The 22,103-nt window shown below is 44.2% G+C and overlaps 1 protein-coding gene across 1 annotated transcript in view; it reads left to right on the top strand.

The window, feature by feature from the left end:
* HERC6 (HECT and RLD domain containing E3 ubiquitin protein ligase family member 6) overlaps positions 1-22,103 on the top strand; it is a 171,787-nt gene that overhangs the window by 75,081 nt on the left and 74,603 nt on the right. Inside the window, exons 6-8 of the mRNA XM_069743428.1 lie at positions 12,543-12,670; positions 13,314-13,447; positions 15,529-15,605. Coding sequence (XP_069599529.1) covers positions 12,543-12,670; positions 13,314-13,447; positions 15,529-15,605 — 339 coding nt within the window. The remainder of the gene's footprint in view (positions 1-12,542; positions 12,671-13,313; positions 13,448-15,528; positions 15,606-22,103) is intronic.

Genomic DNA, 22,103 nt, shown 5'->3' with positions numbered 1-22,103 from the left:
ACAGAGCTGAGGAGAGGGAGAGGTAGCGGAGTGAAAGCGATTAAAGACTGCAGGTTTGAGAAGAGACACATGGAAGGCGTTGGGAATGCGCAAAGAGGCAGGTAGCTTCAACTTATAAGAGACATCATTAATGCGACTCAAGATGGGAAAAGGACCAATATAGCGGGGACCCAGTTTGCAAGAGGGAATTTTAAGCTTGATATAGCGAGAGGAAAGCCAAACTTTATCACCCGGAGAATATGGCGGAGCATCCAAACGCCTCTTGTCAGCAAACTTTTTCATATTAAGGCTAGCTCTCTCAAGAGCCACCTTGGTCTCATTCCAAATTGTAGAGAATTCCCGGGACAAGAAATCCGCTGCCGGTACCCCCGAGGAAAGAGAAACAGGAAGAGGAACGTTCGGATGTTGACCATAGACTACAAAAAAGGAGTTTTGGAGGAAGACTCGCTGGGAAGATTGTTATATGAGAATTCGGCCCAGGGGAGAAGAGAGACCCAGTCATCTTGGTGAGCATTGGAGAAATGTCGCAGATATGTAGTCAGAACTTGATTTACTCGCTCCACTTGTCCGTTGGACTGAGGATGATAGGCGGAAGAAAAGTCCAAGTTAACCTTCAATAGACTGCAGAGAGCTCTCCAAAAACGTGAGGTAAATTGTACTCCACGGTCTGAGACGATATGATGTGGAAAACCATGAAGACGGAAGATTTGGTGTAAAAAGATCTTTGCCAACTCAGGAGCGGAAGGCAGACCAGGTAAAGCGATGAAGTGAGCCATCTTAGAGAACCGATCTACAACAACCAAGATGACAGAGCAATTCGAGGAACAAGGTAGATCAGTGATGAAGTCCATAGCTATATGACTCCAAGGAATGGAAGGCACAGGCAGAGGATGCAGGAGACCGGAAGGAAGTTGCCTAGGGACTTTATTTTTTGCACAAGAAGGACAAGAAGCGATGAATTTGGTGACGTCTTGTCGGAGAGATGGCCACCAGTAGTGCCGAGATATCAGAGAAAGTGTCTTCTTGACTCCTACATGTCCTGCAATTTTGGAGGAGTGACCCCAACATAAAACTCTCTCCTTGTCTTGATTAGCCACAAGAGTCTTGCCAGGAGGAGTTGAGAACACTCTTAGAGGAGCAAGAGTGACGATCTTCGCAGGATCAATGATGTGAGCTGGAGAATCCTCAATGTCTTGAGGCTGAAAGGATCTTGAAAGAGCATCTGCCTTGACATTCTTATTTCCGGGTCGGAAATGAAGTTCAAATTCAAATCGTCCGAAGAATAAAGACCATCTGGCTTGTCGTGGATTTAGTCTTTGAGCAGACTGAATATAGGCCAGATTCTTGTGGTCTGTGTAAATGGTGAATAGATGAAGGGACCCTTCAAGGAGATAACGCCATTCCTCCAAGGCTAGCTTGATGGCCAATAGTTCTTTATCTCCTATAGAGTAGTTACGCTCAGGAGCGGAAAAGGTTTTAGAAAAAAAACCACAGGTCACCAAACGTCCGGACGAGGATCTTTGCAGAAGTACAGCTCCAGCTCCAATAGAGGATGTGTCGACCTCAAGGACAAACGGTCTATTAGCATCGGGACGATGAAGCACAGGGGCCGTAGCGAAACTTTGTTTAAGAGACAAAAAGGACTCTTCAGCCTCAGGGGTCCAAAGACTGGAGTTGACTCCCTTGTGAACTAGAGCAGAGATTGGCTTGGTCATAGAAGAAAAATGAGGAATAAATTGTCTATAGTAGTTGGCAAAGCCAAGAAAACGTTGGATTGCTTTTGTTCCAAGAGGACGGGGCCAATTCAGGACAGCAGAAACCTTCTCTGGATCCATCTCTAAGCCAGATCTTGAGACAATATATCCAAGGAAGGGAAGGGAAGATTGTTCAAAGACGCACTTCTCAATCTTAGCGAACAGATGATTCTCTCTTAGCCTTTGCAGAACACGACGGACATCTCGCCTGTGAGTGGAGAGATCCGGAGAAAAGATGAGAATGTCGTCAAGGTAAACTACGACTGAGGAGTAGAGAAGATCCCGAAATACATCGTTTACAAATTCCTGGAAAACCGCGGGGGCGTTGCAGAGACCAAACGGCATAACTAAATATTCGTAGTGACCGTCACGAGTATTGAAAGCAGTCTTCCACTCATCACCTGCACGAATACGAACCAGATTGTATGCGCCACGTAGATCTAGTTTGGTAAAAATTTGCGCACCCCGAAGACGGTCGAAGAGTTCCGGAATGAGTGGTAGAGGATATTTGTTCTTCACCGTGATGTTGTTTAGGCCTCGATAATCAATGCAGGGACGGAGAGAACCGTCTTTCTTCTTAACGAAAAAAAACCCTGCTCCGGCCGGAGAAGAAGATTTGCGGATGAATCCTTTAGCAAGATTTTCTTGAATGTACTCAGACATAGCTTGAGTCTCAGCAGGAGAGAGAGGATAGATTCTGCCCCTGGGCGGATTAGTCCCAGGCACGAGATCTATGGGACAATCATAGAGACGGTGAGGCGGAAGCTCCTCAGCCTCCTTCTTGTTGAAGACATCAGAAAAAGCGCTGTAGACAGAGGGTAAGGCAGAAAAAGAAGAGGTAGGAGAATTAGAGGAAGATCCCACAGGACGCACCGGCAGCAGACAACGTTCCCGACAAAGCTCACCCCAGCGCAAGATATTACCATTGCGCCAATCTAAAATGGGCTCGTGGTTCCGTAACCAAGGAAGACCTAAGAGCATAGGATGAGACAGACCCGCTAAAACATAAAATGCAATTCTCTCCTTGTGCAGAGCCCCAACCTGAAGTTCCACCTCAAGTGTCACTTGAGTAATGGTCTCCTGTAAAGGTTTACCATCCACAGATGCAAGAATCACAGGAGCCTCTAAGGTTTTGACTGGAACGGAGAATTTCAAAACCTCTTCCAACCTGATAAAATTCCCTGCAGCGCCCGAATCCACATACGCATCCAGAGAAATGCCCTTGCCCGCAATATGCAACAGCACGGACAAAGTAAGGGGTTGAGAGGGATCACACACACCTAGGGAGGCCTCTCTTACCTGACCTAGGCGGAGGAGTTTTCCGGACGTTCAGGGCAAGAACGCAATAAATGAGCAGCACTCCCGCAGTAAAAATATAACCCCTGAGTGCGTCTCTCTTTACGACGTTGTTCAGACATCTTAAGACGGTCCACTTGCATAGGTTCCGGTGTGGACGCCTGAGAGGAAGCTCTAGGCTGTGGGCTGAGTGGCTTACGGGCGGCAGGAGAAGGACGAAGAGATCTCCGCTCGCGGGTGCGTTCTTGGAACCGAAGGTCAATGCGGGTAGCTAAAGAAATTAATTCCTCCAACACTGTAGGGGTGTCCCGACCAGCTAACTCATCCTTTATGCGCCCAGAGAGACCCCGCCAAAAAGCACCTACCAAAGCCTCATTGTTCCAACCCAAGTCAGAGGAGAGGGTGCGGAACTGAATAGCGTACTGGCCTATGGATAGCGATCCCTGCTGGAGAGAAAACAGCGCCTCAGTAGTAGAGACCAGACGTCCAGGTTCGTCAAAGACCAGACGGAAAGTCTCCAAAAATTCTGACAACCGGGAGACTAGGGGATCGTCTCGCTCCCAGAGTGGATTAACCCATGCCAAGGCGTCACCCTCCAGATGGGAAATGAGGAAAGCAACCTTGGACCGATCCGTTGGGTAATGCTGGGGCAGAAGCTCAAAATGAAGACGGCATTGGTTTAAAAATCCTCGGCAAGATTTAGGATCCCCATTGTACCGAGGCGGTTTAGCCAAGCGGGGTGGAGGGTGAGAAGCAGGAGCAGAAGTAGAAGCGGCCGTCTGGATAGAAAGCAGCCGATCGTCTATTGAAGACATATAACTAAGTATATGGGCCTGGGTGTCACGCTGCTGAGCTAACTCTTGCTGTAAGCCAATGAGTAGAGCGGCGTTGCCAGGATCAGAGGGCAGGAGCGAAGACAAGCGAGAGTCCATAGCTTTCAAAAAGGACATTATTCGGGACTGATTCTCCCGCAAAAAGAGTAGTTCTTTTTGCGCAGCAGAGGCCCCAGCGGGGTCCATGGCCTTTGCTTACTGTAGGGATTCGAACTGAAATCTAAGAGTGGACCCTCTGGGTCGTGACTCTAGAGCCCCCGGGGTCGAGCGGACCAGATGGAGTCACCCCCTATACAGAGAGCGTTAGGAGCAGGACCTCGGGGGAATGGAGACACAACAGCTAGAGCCAAAGGGACGACCCAAGATAGAGACTACAGAGCTATTAGAATGACGGGGAATAATAGGAAAACAGGACTTAACTGATAAAGACAGGAACACAGGCGATGACGGGCAAGGCAGGACCACAGGACTAGGCAGGAGACGGCAGGAACACGGAACTTGGCAGGAGACGGCAGGAACACGGAACTTGGTGGAACACAGCAGGAACACGGAACTTGGTGGAACACAGCAGGAACACGGAACTTGGCAGTAGACGGCAGGAACACGGAACTTGGTGGAACACAGCAGGAACACGGAACTTGGTGGAACACAGCAGGAACACGGAACTTGGCTGGACAAAACACTGAAAGAAAGCGAAGACTGAGCAGGGGAAACAGGAATGGCGAAAGGGAGCCTAGGACATAGGGACACTGACGGCAGACAGTGCACCTACAAAGCAAAGGCGTCTTACCTAGGGAGACGCCGGGAAGAAATACCCGATGGGCGCCGCCATGTTGGGGCGGAGCCACCGGGTCGCGACCTCCCAGATGGCTCAGCAGCGGAGGAGACGCGACTGCGCATGCGCAGGGAGACTAGACGCCGAGAGCCGGCGAAGGAGGAAGCAGAGCGGCGCTGGACAGGAGAGCGAGTGCGCCGAGGGATGTGAGAAGCCGGGTAAGTATGCGCAGCGATCGTAACATGTGTGTAGTGGTTTTGCTATAATTATCAAGTAAAAACTTGCCTCAGAGAGTAGAAAACCATTACCCCAAGTCATTGTGCAATATACTGGCTGAGACACTGAGCCTTGGTTTAACGAAACATCCTCGCTCTTTAATTGAGTGCTCCAGGCAAGTGACATTAGCGCTGATGTCTTTGAAATACATCACAGTCACTTGCATGATCCGGGTTCAGTGTCATGAGCAGAGAGCTTGGTGAGACTGAGGTGCATACACTTCGGCTCATTGCTCATGAACTACAGTTGTGCTCAAAAGCTTACATACCCCGGCAGAATGTTTTCTTTCTTGGCCTTTTTTCAGAGAATATGAATGATAATACCAAAACTTTTTATCCACTCATGGTTAGTGGTTGGGTGAAGCAATTTATTGTCATATTACTGTGTTTTCTCTTTTTAAATCATAATGACAACCCAAAACATCCAAATGACCCTGATCAAAAGTTCACATACCCTGGTGATTTTGGCCTGATAACTTGCACAGAAGTTGACACAAATGGGTTTGACAGTCTACTAAAGGTAACATACTCACCTGTGATCTGTTTGCTTGTAATGAGTATTTGCATAAAAGCTGAGTGAGTTTCTGAGATCCAGACAGACTCTTGCATCTTTCATCCAGCCACTTATGTTTCTGGATAGTGAGCCATGGGGAAACCAAAAGAATTGTCAATGGATCAACGGGAGAAATGTAGATGAACTGTATAAAACAGAAAAGGAATACAAAACATATCCAAGGAACTGATAATGCCCGTCAGCAGCGTTCAAACTGTGACTAACAAATGGAAAATCAAGGGCTGTGTAAAAACAAAACCACGGTCAAGTAGACCAACAGAACTGTCGCCCACAACTGCCAGGAAAATTGTTTGGGATGCAAAGAAAAGCCTGCAAATAATCAGCTGAAATACATGACTCTCTGAAATATAGCGGTGTGGCTGTTTCAAGATGCACAATAAGGAGACACTTGAAGAAAAATGGGCTGCATGGTCGAGTCGCCAGAAGAAAGCCATTACTGCGCAAATGCCACAAATGCCAGTATCTCACCTACAATACCCAAAACAGCATAGAAACAAACTTCAAAACTTCTGGAACAAGGTAATTTGGTGTGATGAGACCAAAATTGAACTTTTTGGCCACGACCATAAACGTTACATTTAGAGAGAGGTCAACAAGGCCTATGATGAAAGGAACACCATTCCTACTGTAGAGCACGGAGGTGGATTGCTGGTGTTCCTACAAAAGCACAGGAAACTTGGTCAAAGTTGAAGGAAAGATGAATGCAGCACGTTATCAGAAAATACTGGAGGCAAATTTGCACTCATCAGCCTGGAAGCTGCGCATGGGACGTACTTGGATGTTCCAACATGACAACGATCCAAAACACAAGGCCGAGTCGACCTGTCATTGGCTACAGCAGAACAAAGTGAAGGTTCTGGAGTGGCCATCTCAGTCTCCTGACCTCAATATCATTGAGCCACTCTGGGGAGAGATCTCAAGCGCGCAGTTCATGCTAGCTAGCCCAGGAATTTACAGTAACTGGAGGCTTTTTGCAAGAAGAGTGGGCAGCTTTACCATCTGAAAAGAATGAAGAACCTCAACCACAACTACCACAAAAGACTTCAATCTGTCATTGATGTTAGAGGGGCAATACACAGTATTAAGAAATGGGGTTTGTGAACTTTTGATCAGGGTCATTTGGATGTTTTGGGTTGTCATTATGATTTAAAAAGAGAAAACACAATACTTTGACAATAAATGGCTTCACCCAACCACTAACCATGAGTGGAGAAAAAATGTTGGTGTTATCATTCATATTCTCTGAAAAAAGGCCAAGAAAGCAAACATTCTGCAGGGGTATGTAAATTTTTGAGCACAACTGTATATATATGTGAAGGGAAGAAAAAGTTGTGGCTTTAAATATTGGTGTAGTTCATAGATAAGGAGTGTTAAAGTTTTATTGTCCACGGATTGAGTTCTGGTCCAGAGTTGTGATGCTCCACAAGGTCTGAGTAGCACATTACTTAAATAATTCCTGCTCTGAGTGTGTCATAAGTTGTCATAAGTTTGTACTCCCAGATTCTTCTATCTCTCTGGGATTTTAATTTATCTTTCAATACTATAATTTCATGTTCATGATGCATTATAGCTCATGTCTCCAGAGGCGTAGCTAGAGCTTTTGCCGCCCGGGGCTGTTCCCGAGTTTGGCGCCCCCCCCCCCCCCCTTCCCGTCTCAATACACACAAAGGTTACCAAAAACGGTTTTCCTGTTTTGTAGAACTTAAACTGGGCCTAATGGTGTCACCCCCACATGCCACACCTGTGACTTAATACCACCACACCATGACCAGGCCACATAGTGACCGAATAATACTACATACAAGGGACAAATACCACAACACCATTTCCAGACCACATATTACCACCACATAGTGACTGAATACTACAATACTGATCAGTAATAAAAAAAAAACCACAATACTATCACCATAAGTGCCAGTATTCACAGGAGATCTGTACTTAGTATGCAGTATCTGTGTAGAGGTAATACAGAGATCACTGGTGACATTATACACAGGACCTCTATATAGTATACAGTGTATAGTGTCAGTGTATAGGTAACACTGACTCACCAGTGACGTCTCTAGGTGAAGTCCTTCATCTTTCATCCAGCACAGACCGCCATCATTCCTTCCAGCCAGGACTCGTTTCTGCAGGAAATAACACAGTTATCTCGAGCTCCGCTTGCAGAACACATTACTTAACTTTTCACAACTTCTACATTACATCACATGAAGAAAAAAAGGTGATATAGTGTCACTCTGCACAGTAACAGGACCGCCCCCCCATTTAAAACAGTATACTCAAAAAATAAAATAAATACATCACTGCAGTAATAATATCCCTTAATTAGCCCCTATGGTAATAATATTCCCCACCCTGGCCCCGTTTCTCATTCCTGGCTCCAGCCATATGTTCTCGCATCCTGCCCTCATGAGTATCCATTCTACCCCATATGATCTCCACATCCTGCCCCACCAGCCTCCATCGTATCCGTCCTGCCCCATGATCCAATCCTGCCCCGTGTCTCCAATCATGCCCCGTATCTACATTCTGCCCATGCCTCAAGTCCTGCCCCCAGTGTGTCCAGCATATTACCCCCATGTTGTCCAGCAATCTGCCCCAGTGTGTCCAGCATATTACCCCCATGTTGTCCAGCAATCTGCCCCAGTGTGTCCAGCATATTACCCCCAGTGTGTCCAGCAATCTGCCCCAGTATGTCCAGCACTGCCCCCAGTGTGTCCAGCAATCTGCCCCAGTGTGTCCAGCAGTCTGCCCCAGTGTGTCCAGCATATTACCCCCAGTGTCCAGCATTGCCCCAGTGTGTCCAGCATATTACCCCCAGTGTGTCCAGCAATCTGCCCCAGTGTCCAGCATTGCCCCAGTGTGTCCAGAAGTCTGCCCCAGGGTCTCCAGCATTGCCTCAATGTGTCCAGAAATCTGCCCCAGGGTCTCCAGTATTGCCCCAGTGTGTCCAGCATTCTGCCCCATGGTCTCCAGTATTTCCCCAGTGTGTCCAGCATTCTGCCCCATGGTCTCCAGTATTGCCCCAGTGTGTCCAGCAGTCTGCCCCATGGTCTCCTGTATTGCCCCAGTGTGTCCAGCATTCTGCCACATGGTCTCCTGTATTGCCCCAGTGTGTCCAGCATTCTGCCCCATGGTCTCCAGTATTGCCCCAGTGTGTCCAGCAATCTGCCCCATGGTCTCCTGTATTGCCCCAGTGTGTCCAGCATTCTGCCACATGGTCTCCTGTATTGCCCCAGTGTGTCCAGCATTCTGCCCCATGGTCTCCAGTATTGCCCCAGTGTGTCCAGCAATCTGCCCCATGGTCTCCTGTATTGCCCCAGTGTGTCCAGCAATCTGCCCCATGGTCTCCTGTATTGCCCCAGTGTGTCCAGCATTCTGCCACATGGTCTCCTGTATTGCCCCAGTGTGTCCAGCATTCTGCCACATGGTCTCCAGTATTGCCCCAGTGTGTCCAGCAATCTGCCCCATGGTCTCCTGTATTGCCCCAGTGTGTCCAGCATTCTGCCACATGGTCTCCTGTATTGCCCCAGTGTGTCCAGCATTCTGCCCCATGGTCTCCAGTATTGCCCCAGTGTGTCCAGCAATCTGCCCCATGGTCTCCTGTATTGCCCCAGTGTGTCCAGCAATCTGCCCCATGGTCTCCTGTATTGCCCCAGTGTGTCCAGCATTCTGCCACATGGTCTCCTGTATTGCCCCAGTGTGTCCAGCAATCTGCCCCATGGTCTCCAGTATTGCCCCAGTGTGTCCAGCAATCTGCCCCATAGTCTCCCGTATTGCCCCAGTGTGTCCAGCAATCTGCCCCATGGTCTCATGTATTGCCCCAGTGTGTCCAGCATTCTGCCCCATGGTCTCCAGTATTGCCCCAGTGTGTCCAGCAATCTGCCCCATGGTCTCCTGTATTGCCCCAGTGTGTCCAGCAATCTGCCCCATGGTCTCATGTATTGCCCCAGTGTGTCCAGCAATCTGCCCCATGGTCTCATGTATTGCCCCAGTGTGTCCAGCAATCTGCCCCATGGTCTCCAGTATTGCCCCAGTGTGTCCAGCATTGCCCCAGCCCCAGACAGTCAGACATAAAGAAAAAAAAAAAAAGTAAAATCCTCACCTCTCCCGTTCCTAGCGCAGGTCCAGTGCAGTCAGCGTCTCTCCGGCTCTGCGACGCTCAGGACAGAGAGGCAGAGCGGCGCGCACAGTAGTGACGTCATCGCGCCCTCTGCTCTGAGACGTCGCAGAGTCAGAGGACGCTGCAGCTGCCGGCGCCGCAGGAACCAGGAGAGGTGAGTATAGAGCGGGGGGCGGGGTCCGGTGGTGGGGGGAGCTGGCCCTGGTCGTGGCGGCGGACGGCGCCGCCCGAAGATTTAAAGGGGCGTCTTTTTTTTTTCTTCTCCTGCAGCGCCGGCCACCCCCCGCATTGTGCCGCCCGGGGCGGACCGCCCCCCCCCCCCGCACCCCCCTTCCTACGCCACTGCATGTCTCCAGCAACTCAAAAACATCAAGAATTCAACCTTTTTTTTTTACCTCTGGCAATTTTAAAAAGTCTTACAGTTGCTCTGTCTGATTCATACGCTTCTGGACTACTGCAACTCTTTACTAATCCGTATCTCTCTTACTAAATCTTCTCTTCAATCTAGCCTGAATGTAGCAGTTTGGCTCATATTTCTGCACAACCGCTACACCGATGTCTCCACACTGTACCAGTCATTGCACTGGTTGTTCATCTGCTACAGAGTACAATATAAACTTATCACTCTCACCCACAAAGATCTCCACAGTTCTGCAACACCCTACATCTACTCCCTCATCTCTGTCTACCACCATACCCGTGCCTTCAGTTCCCTAAAACTAATATTTTATCAAATCCGATCCTTATACTTCCACTCCCACATCTCCAAGACATTTATTATGCTGATTCACTTCTCTGGAATAGTACCTCAGACAAACCAGTTAATTCCCGGTAACCGCAGTTTTAAATGTGCTCAAAAGCACATTTTGTTTAGGCTGGACTATCAACTCAACTCATTAATCTTACTATTTCTTGTTCTCCCTTCCTAACATTTCCTCAGAATGTGGTTCATCCTATCATCAGTTACCACATCCTCCATGCACTCAGTAGCACTTTGTATGCACTTACATACAGTGGCATGTAAAAGTTTGGGCACCCCTGGTCAAAACTACTGTTATTGTGAACACTTAAGCTATGTTCACACGTTGCATATTTGCTTCATTTTTTAATGCAAATTTGAGGCAGCGTTTTACAGTACCAGTAAAAATTATGAGATTTCAAAAATCTCATGCACACACATTGGGGTCATTTCCTGAGTGAATTGGAAAACTGCTGTGTTTTTGCTACTTTTGTCATCCATAGAAAGCAATGAGAAAGTTCAAAAGGTGCAAAACCTAAGGAAGTTACATCATGGGTTTTTTTTTTTTTTGGGGGGGGACACTAAACTTTATCAACATGCACAAGAGACAATAAAAACACAACCAAAAAATTCAACAAATACGCAGCAAAAAAAATCAGCAAAAACACAGCAAAACCTACTTTTTGTAAGCAGCTTCTTTACTGCCAAGAGAGCAGGTTTTACCTGCAAAAAAATGCAGCAAAAATGCAATGTGTGAACATAGCCTTAAGTAAATTGAAGATTAAATTATCTCTAAAAGGGCTAAAGGTAAAGATGACACATTTTCTTTGTATTTTAGGCAACAAAAATAAATATATTGTCATATGCCTTACCTGGTAAAGAGAACTCCATTGCCTCCAAGCATGATATTACCCTCCCCGAAGGGAAGGCAACATCTCTGTAACAACCGGTTACCTGAAGTATTACACTTGCATTGTTTATACCAGAACAAAAATCATCGTTCTTAGCAGCACATCGTCCGGTGAAAACTGCAGATATGCTGCTGATAACATTATACTGTATGGGCACAGATTGATCTACTAGTGATTATTCTGTGCCCATCATTTTTCCTCAGCCGCTGTAAAGAAGCCGGGAAACAAGCGTTGAACGACTTAATTTATGTCGACCACGCTCATTTAGTGGCCTGAACTCAGTGCATGTAAATACAACCAAAATGTTTCTGTGTGATGGTGCGATATGTTAGCATTTGGAGCCCCACTTTAAACTTTTGCCCAGGCCCCCATTTTGTCTAAAACTGGTCCTGCCTGCATGCTCAGGTAGATGCACTTAGGAGGTTTGATTCTACTGACAGATTCCCATTATCTGTTAGTAGGTCACAATTTTTTATAATAATAATAATAATTTTATTTATATAGTGCAAACATATTCCGCAGCGCTTTACAAATTATAGAGAGGATTTGTACAGACAATAGACATTACAGCATAACAAAAATCACAGTTCAAAACAGATACCAAGAGCAGTGAGGGCCCTGCTCACAAGCTTACAATCAAAGGAAAAAGGGGAGACACGAGAGGTGGATGGTAACAATTGCTTTCGTTGTTCGGACCAGCCATAGTGTAAGGCTCGGGTGTTCATGTAAAGCTGCATGAACCAGTTAACTGCCTAAGTATGTAGCAGTACAGACACAGAGGGCTAATACTGCATAAATTGTATAAGAACATGAAGCGAGGAACCTGATTTTGGTCAATTTATGTCAAAAACTGGACTATACAATAATAAATATAGACTAAAGATTTTCTATTATTCATGTGATCAGAATACCATACAAAAAGTTCTAATTTTCAATGAAGGATGAGAGGTCCATCCTCTGGAACTCCCATTATTGTTGAGGGGTACTCAGTCTTTGCTTTCAGCTGAGGAAACAGACTATATGTTAATTAGGGTGGTAAAAATTCTTGACAGCTCTATTCAGATTGTCTAACGTATGTAAAAAAAAGAGGTTGTGACAGTCGATGTCCAATAAGAAATCCCTTTAATTTAAAGTGGTGATTTTCTCATCAATGTTGTATTTGTAATTCATTTCTAACTACTGCATGTTCTAGAAAAAGTAACGCCAACATATTCCAAATTTTATTTGCTGACTTTATATTTGTATATATGTATCAGGCAGGTACGGTGTACACTTTTGGAGAAGGCTCACGTGGACAGCTGGGGAAAAGTTCTGTTACTCACACTTTTGTGCCTCAGAAGATTGAAGAATATGAAGGTCAGGTTTCACAGATAGCCTGTGGAAGGTAAGACAAATATGGGAAAAAAAACAACAACAAACCGTGTGGTCTGCAGATTTGAAGATCCACAGCATGTTCTCGGCTGACCTGCATTTTTCTGCTGCATGTGAATGGGGTTTTGTTTAGTATTATATTATCAAGGGTAATATAACACAAATTAAACATCAAATATACAGCGTTAGGCTGGCTTTACATATCCGAGCCTGGACCACGATTTACAGGGCAGCAGATCTCCTGACTCGAACTTGACATCCTCATAGACATATATGTGTGAAGCAGGCATAAGGCTAGGTTCACATTGCGTTAACAGCAGCCCATTCAACACATGTGTTAACGGGCTGCTGTTAACCCAAGTGCCGACATTCCATCACGCTGGCGCAGATAGAGTTAGCAGATGCTCTATCTGCGCTAGCAGTGACGGACCCGGAAACGCTGCAGCCCGCGCTCCAGGGTCCGTCACTCAATGACGGCACATCGCTAGCACATGCCCATTGTGGGCGTGCATTAGCGATGCGTCCGACATAGGGCATAATGGCGGCGTTAATGGACTGCGTTACACCGCGTTATGCAGCAGACGCAGTGTGAACCCAGCCTTAGTGAAGTATTTCTACAAACAATCCTATTTAATAGTATTTTTTTGTGTTTCTAGTTATCACACACTCCTATATGTTTTCACATCTCATCAAATTATATCATTTGGACCTGGACTGCAAATGAAACCAGATAACCTTCCATCCGAAGAGTCACTGACATCTGACAGTAGCAATCTATTCAGCTCAAAAGGTACAGTGTTCTTTGTTCAGAATTAATTGGATATGTAAAAATGTTGCAAACTTATTAACAAATAATGTAACACATGCTAGATCTATTTCTACAATTTTCAGTGACTGCATTAAAGGGAACCTGTCAGCAGGATTGTGCACAGTAACCTACACACAGTGTCAGGTCGGCGCCGTTAGGCCGGCGTCACACTAGCGAGTTTTACGGACGTATGAGCGCATAAAATACGTCTGTAAAACACGCATTACACACGGCCCAATTATTCTCTATGCCCCTGCTCCTATCTGCCGTATTTTACTGATCTGTATTATACGGCTTTCTACGGCCGTAGAAAATCACAGCATGCTGCGTTTGTCACCATATTGCGCAAAAAAATCGCCAATGAAAGTCTATGGAAGCCAGAAAAATACGGATTACACACGGAACAGCAGTGTGACTTGCGAGAAATACGCAGCGGTGTTAGAGAGAAAAGCCGGCAATTCAGTGCGGTGTACAGTAAAATCACACTGACAGCTTACAGTAGAATAGGTAGAATAAATGTGTACACATAGAATAGATATATATATATATATATATATATATATATGTCAGTAGACACATATATGTATATATATATTATTATTTCATACAGCGCTAGATAGCTTTAAAGCCGGTAATTCAATTGTCGGCTTTTGCTATCTTCTTCCTAAACCCGACATAATATGAGACATGGTTTACATACAGTAAACCAGCTCATATCCCCATTTTTTTGCATATTTCACACTACTAATGTTAGTAGTGTGTATGTGCAAAATTTGTCCGTTCTAGCTATTGAATTAAAGGGTTAAATGGCGGAAAAAATTGGCGTGGGCTCCCGCGCAATTTTCTCCGCCAGAGTAGTAATGCCAGTGACTGAGGGCAGATATTAATAGCCTGGAGAGGGTCCACGGTTATTGGCCCCCCCCTGGCTAAAAACACCTGCCCCCAGCCACCCCAGAAAAGGCACATCTGGAAGATGCGCCTATTCTGGCACTTGGCCAATCTCTTCTCATTCCCGTGTAGCGGTGGGATATGGGGTAATGAAGGGTTAATGTCACCTTGCTATTGTAAGGTGACATTAAGCCAAATTAATAATGGAGAGGCGTCAATTATGACACCTATCCATTATTAATCCAATACTAGTAAAGGGTTAAAAAAACAAACACATTATTAAAAAGTAATAATGTGCATATACACACTACTAACATTAGTAGTGTGGAATATGCAAAAAAAATGGGATATGAGATGGTTTACTGTATGTAAACCATGTCTCATATCATGTCGGGTTTAGGAAGGAGATAGCAAAAGCCAGCAATTGAATTACCGGCTTTAAAGCTATCTCGCGCTGTATGAAATATTAATATATATACATATATGTGTCTACTGACATATATATATATATAAATATATAGACAGTATATATGTTTTTTTTTACACATGGATCCCTTGTATATCCGTATGTCGGTTTTGCAAGCCTGCGAGAAAAACACGCAGTACGGATGCCATACGGATTACATACGGAGGATGCCATGCCCAAAATACGCTGACACACCCTGCCTACGGATGACATATGGACCACTATTTTGGGGACTTTTCTGCGTATTACGGCCGTAATATACGGACCGTATTGTCTTACGCCGAGTGTGACGCCGGCGTTATACTGATTACAATGATACATTGGTTGATGAAATCTGTCTTGTGGTTGTTGGTTAATCTTCATTTTCAGTTTTCAGTTAATGAGAATCTCATGTTCCGGGGCGGCCTGTGGAGGTTCTTCATGTGGTGCTCTGATTAGATATTCATCTGTATGGCTTCTGACAGATCACTGATCCCTCACTGACCTGCCCCCTATTTTACATACTGAATATAATATGGTTTGAAAAAATATTCACATTCAGCCTGCGGTGTAGCATGATACGGAGGATAATATGCATATTTTCAATTTATTTACACATATAGCTTTGTCTGTAGGTTTGACACTGTCTGCAGGTTACTGTGCATAATCCTGCTGACAGGTTCCTTTTAAAGTATTTTCATGGAGGTTTTGTAATGTCTCCTATTTTCAGATCTGAAGGACATTCATTTAAAGCAGATCTTCACAGGAAACAATGTCAGCTTTGTAACCTCCACTCTTCAACCACAGGTTTGACTTCATTTATCATGATACAGTATGAGACTTTTTTTGATATGACACTAAACATTGCACACCTGAGTAAAATCCCATTTAGGGCTCATTCAGAAGTTCAATTTTTCCATGTATGAGAAAAAATGACCCATTATTCTTATTCGACTTTGACCAGAAAGTGGTGCGAGAGTCATCCGTTTTCTGCTTCCATGGAAAACTTTTTTGAAAAAAAGTTTCTCCATCTTCTCTATTCTGATAGTTTGTGAAAATTGGACTTCACTCGGATGTCTTCCGAGCGTCATCTGATTTTTTAAATGTGATCCTTGACTTATATTGCCGATTAAGATCCCACCCTCTGATCAAAGTCAGACATATGTCTGATATTTTACACTCATCACTTGGTCTGAGAAAAAAATCGTACATGTGCACAGCACCATAGAATATCATATGTACGAGTGTCATCCGTGAAAACTACGAACAGCACTCGTACAAGAAAATCGGACGTATGAATGAGCCCTTGGTCAGACTGATTTTTCAGACCGCTGATAAACAACTTGTGGCCTTCATCATTATTCTTGAGAATTCAATGGACTTTGTTTGAGAATGTACATCTTATGCCATACATATATGCTAGCCACCTTAGGGAGAGACCCAAGTTGGGCTAAATGTAGCGGGACGAAAGAGACCGAAAAGCCCTCTACTTAAAGGAAATACATAGTGGATGCTTTCCTGAAACGGAAAGTACTTGCAAGCAGCATAATACAAAGAATAGCAGGTTTATCCAGAATCCTTTGCAGTAGGCGGAGCTATGCAAATCATCTCTTTCCACCCCGGTCTAATCCACAGCGCTTGGAACCGCCAAGCGTGCAATGCTGCGGATTAGTTTCTAAATTTACACAGCCAACCAATTCCTACCTGTGGACACGTGTTTCGGGCTTTAGGCCCTCATCAGCACAGGGCTGGAATTGGTTGGCTGTATGGAGTGGGGCTCGGTGAGCAAGTGATACATATGTGCTAGCCACCTTAGGGAGAGACCCAAGTTGGGCTAAATGTAGCGGGACGAAAGAGACCAAAAAGCCCTCTACTTAAAGGAAATACATAGTGGATGCTTTCCTGAAACGGAAAGTACTTGCAAGCAGCATAATACAAAGAATAGCAGGTTTACCCAGAATCCTTTGCAGTAGGCGGAGCTATGCAAATCATCTCTTTCCACCCCAGTCTAATGCATACAGCCAACCAATTCCAGTCCTGTGCTGATGAGGGCCTAAAGCCCGAAACACGTGTCCACAGGTAGGAATTGGTTGGCTGTGTAAATTTAGAAACTAATCCGCAGCATTGCACGCTTGGCGGTTCCAAGCGCTGTGGATTAGACTGGGGTGGAAAGAGATGATTTGCATAGCTCCGCCTACTGCAAAGGATTCTGGGTAAACCTGCTATTCTTTGTATTATGCTGCTTGCAAGTACTTTCCGTTTCAGGAAAGCATCCACTATGTACCATCTTATACCATGTATTCATCTGGATTGGATCACAACTGTAGAGCAAAAGTTACAATTGGAGCTCCTGTGCTACAAAAACTCTTTGTTTCTGAGCCTGCAGAGAAACAAAATTTTTCCTAACATACTTTTACCCTGCTTAATCATTCACAACATTTAAAAAAAAAAAAATCAACTCACTTCACATTTCTCTTATCCTAATCCAATCTAATCTTTATTTTTTATATAGTGCTTACATATTCCGCAGCACTATACAGTTTGCACACATTATTATCGCTGTCCCCAATGGGTCTCACAATCTAAATTCCCTTTTAGTATGTCTGTCTTATCCTAGCAAAGTACTGTGGGCAAACATGTTTCTGTTATATATATCTCCAATACATGTTAGCTACAGAAATGTCACCATCTTACAAGATGAAACTCATATTAAGGCCGGCGTCACACTGGTGTTTTAAACGGCCGAGTGCAATGCGATAAAAAAATCGCATTGCACTCGGACCAATGTCAAGCTATGGGGCAGCTCCCAGCAGCCAACTTGTTGTCGGCCGTTTTCCTCGCATGCTGCGATTGTCTCGGACTGAGGAAAACTCTCGGCTCACTCGCACCCATATAAGCCTATGGGTGCGAGTGAGACAGTGCACACCATTTGGATATCATCCGAGTGATGTGCGTTATAAGCGGACCCCAGCAATGGAGGAGATGGAGAAATTCATTTCTCCACCTCCTCTGCAGCTGTGCTCCGATCCTCCCTGTGCGGGAGAATCGGAGCACAGACGCATGACACTCGGCTCCTGCTCTGCTGCGAGCAGGAGCCGAGTGTCATTAGCATATCGCATCCGATGATCTCGCATCAGATGCAATACGCCAGTGTGACGCCGGCCTAACATCAAACTTTCCCTTTAATTGCTCTTTCTAGTGTCAGAGGTTGCATGGGTGTCACACCAAAATACTCACATGATCCATTTACCCTAGACTTCAACTACCATACACTGCATAATCCAGTGGTACAGCTTGTACACATGTGTGTTTTCTGAGGGTAAAACATTTTTGAAGCTACGAAGAGTAAGGGATCATTCAGGTGCCAAAATTTTATCAGTGTTTTTTTTTCAACAGAGTTTCATTAGAGCATCAGTTTTTACAATCACATCTTGGTCCAAGTGTCATCAGTTTTTCTCGGATGAAAAAGCAAAAAGTAGAATCTTCTCTACCTTTTTAATTCAAGCAGTCCATGCAAAAGGACAGCATTTTGATTAACTGTGGTCATTTTTTTCACAGACCCATAGACTTACATTACCAATTTTGGTTGGACACTTGGATCAGTATTGAACGCTTTTCCCTGATTTAATGCAGATTGCAAGGTCCGCCAAAGATTACAGACTTGTGAACAGCCCAATTTATTAATATAAGAATGATTGGTATCTGTGGAAAACACTAATAGCACTCGTACCCCAAACTTGTGAATGATCCCTGGTGTGAAAATGCTACAGGTTTTAAAGTGAGTTTACCAGCAAAAATCAAGAAAATAGTCTCATAAAACGGAATCTTTTATTGACGTAGATTTAATAAATAAGTAACAACAAGCAAATAAAAAGCAAAGTAGCCAAAAGGAGGACCACATAAACCATGTGTATGAATGTTTGTAAGTTATATGGTATGGTCACGACTCTGTTGTCAGGTGTCCTGGGGCTAGGAGATCCGTCCCTGTCCCTAGAGCTAGGGGCGCGATAGCTCACCCTGTTCACCGGGTTACTTCTGATGGTAAAGATGCCGGGGCCACGTTCTTTGCCTTAGCTCCTGAATCCGCCTTTAGTCTGTACCCTTCTCCCACACAGGGAAGAGGGGAGTAGTAGTGTACTGTAATACACCAACCAGACTAACAAGGTTATGCAAATAGGGATAAAAGAAAATACCAATCATAGAAATATACTCACACAAACAGAGGCGTACAATGGGTAATGGAGGATAGGATAAAACCACAGTAGGAGAAGAGGAAATTGCACACACTCAAAACCTAGCAGTCACAGATAAATCCATCAAACGCTTTCTAAAATAACTACCAACAACAACCTTCAACCATGCAGCATAAGCTTTCTGTGACAATGAGTGCTTGCCAGGTCCCAGATTACATAGGAGATGGGAGTGGATAACAGTGAACAGCTGAGATCCTTAATGCAGGAAAGCTTACAGGAGCTCTCAACTGAGCAGATTAACACCAGCACTGCAAAAAGAATCCTGCACCGTTTAATATGAAGGTGAAGTGCTTGTAATCAGTGCAGAAGTAGGAGAAATGAGACGCTGCTGTATTTTGGCTCCTCTCTGTTGTGGTAAATCCGTGACAGTATGCTTTTCAGTGCCTAGTATATGTCCCTGTGAACAATGCCAAATAAAATATATGTTACACTAAAAAGCACTTACATCTTGTGATGAGGAGAAGAAATAGTTGCTATGTAGTCCTGGTGCCCAACACACGTTTCACCCTAGCTTCGTCAGGAGGCGTGTCTTTTTTTAAAGTGAACCTGCCACGTTGGATAACACTATTATCCTGCTGATATAGGGTCAATCTGCAGGTTAATAACATTATAAAGATGCTCAGTCACCGTTCTAAAAGTGTGGCACCTGGGAGAAAATTAACTTTATTCTACCTGACAGCCGCTGGCTTTCTGTCATAGAGGTGTGCACATGCTTGTTGTATTGCAGAAATGCAAGAGGTAATGATAAATATAAATAGATGGCCTTGAATATTTCTAGTGACAAAACTAAATCCCTTTGTTATGAAAACAAGTGTTACCTTTGACAAGGGCACAACAAATTTTGTCAATTTGAAATTGTGATTAACAAAAGTTTACCAAGTCCAGTGAAGACCGTAACTTCACCAAAAACTTTCCAAATGTGTCTTGTTTTTGCAGGCTAATCCGCATTATTATCATTATTATCTCTTTCCAAAACTCAAAAGATCCTTAAACGGATGAAAATTCACCACAAATGGGATGTCAATTGATGCTGTGAACTTGTGGTTTGCAGAACAGGAGAACATTTTTTTGTAAAGGAATAGAGTTACTTATTGATCCGTGCATTAGATGTATAGAGTTGTGAGGTGATTATGATGAACAAAAGAGTATTACTTTAAAAACTTCATCTTTTTCTAGGTTTCACCAACTGTATATCTTTACCCCCTCGTATAGCGGGGGCAGATCACACAACTTGTAGTGTAGATGGTGAAATCCAGGACAAATCTGTAGCAAAATCTGCATGTAGCAGAAAAACGTCAAGGAATCTTGTTGATAGTTTGTCAGCAAAGTAAAAATGCAGATTGTGATGACTGTATTTGTGAATAAGGCTGCATTCACACATCCATGTGACATGTCTTGAGTGTGGTCTAATGTTTTAGCAGACAGCACTTTGACCATTAGAGTAGAATTGATATTTTCAAACATCCAATATCGATGAAAACTATGGATCTAAGGGCTCGCTCACACTTGCGTAGCCATTCGATGAGCGCCATCCCATGTTTTATCGACTAGCACTCAGACCAATCTTATACTATAGGGGCAGTGCTGATCAACTTTTTTTTCTCATACTGATTTGGCATAAGAAAAAAAAGATCCCAGCATGCTGCCAATTGCTCCGTTATTCGAATGATCTGCATCCATTCTAGTCTGTGGGTGTGTGGAAATCATCAGACTTCATCCAGATGATTTCCGAGCGCAGTCCTATATTCACGGACTCACAGAATGAAGAACATAGAGAAATTTTGTGCTTCATCTTTTCCTGACAGTGTGCTACAATTCTCACATCCGAGAGAATAGGATCACACTAAGCTGACACTCCGAGCAGAGTTTGATCAGAGTGGCATTAACATAATCAATCTAGATTCTCGCATGAGAAAATCTAGGCTCGTGTGACTTCAGCCTGAAAGTGAGATTGGTGCGACTGAGAACATGTCTATTCTGATCCGATTTTGCAGATAAGTCTATGGGGATCCATGAGACACAGATGCAAATCAGGAGGCTTCTGACTGTCTTCTGTTTTGCATCAATGTCGCATACATTTTTTGCTCATTGACAAATTTTGAATAAAAACACTGGAAGGTAAAAAGCGGAAGAGACTAGGATGATGCATGAGGAAAATAATCAATCTGTTTCTCTTGAATTGTAAGGCTACGTTTCCACAATGAGCTTTAGTTACGTTTTTGACGTTGCATATTTTTGCCATGTCAAAAACAACGCGTCATACAGTTTCAGCAAAGTGGATGGGATTTATAGAAATCTGTGGTACGTGTTTCTGATCTGCTGAACGTCAATTTCTCATGTGGGTACACTGAGTTTTCTGTGCAAAAATTTCCCATTTTGCATTAGATGCAAAAAATCCGCAGGAAAAAATGTGAGCGTTTTTAGTGCATTTCCATGGCAGAAACGCATCAAAAACGCATGTAACCCACAGCTAAGTACAGTACAGACCAAAAGTTTGGACACACCTTCTCTTTTAAAGATTTTTCTGCATTTTCGTGATTATGAAAATTGCACATTCACACTGAAGGCATCAAAACTGTGAATTAACACGTGGAATTATATATTTAACAAAAAAGTGTGAAACAACTGAAATTATGTCTTATATTCTAGGTTCTTCAAAGTAGCCACCTTTTGCTTTGATGACTGCTCTGCACACTCTTGGCATTCTCTTGATGAGCTTCAAGAGGTAGTCACCGCAAATGATTTTTATTTCACAGGTGTGCCCTGTCAGGTTTAATAAGTGGGATTTCTTGCCTTATAAATGGCAACTGGGACTACCAGTTGTGTTGAGCAGAAGTCTTGTGGATACACAGCTGATAGTCCTACTGAATAGACTGTTAGAATTTGTATTATGGCAAGAAAAAAGCAGCTAAGTAAAGAAAAACGAGTTGCCATCATTACTTTAAGAAAATTGGGAAAATTTTGAAAGTGTCCCCAAGTGCGGTTGAAAAAACCATCAAGCGCCACAAGGAAACTGGCTCACATGAGAATCGCCCCAGGAAAGAAAGACCAA

Source organism: Ranitomeya imitator, chromosome 1 (genome assembly GCF_032444005.1).
Source record: "Ranitomeya imitator isolate aRanImi1 chromosome 1, aRanImi1.pri, whole genome shotgun sequence".
Lineage (NCBI taxonomy): Eukaryota > Metazoa > Chordata > Amphibia > Anura > Dendrobatidae > Ranitomeya > Ranitomeya imitator.
Note: the sequence above shows the minus strand (reverse complement) of the source record. Positions and strands in the feature narration are given on the sequence as shown.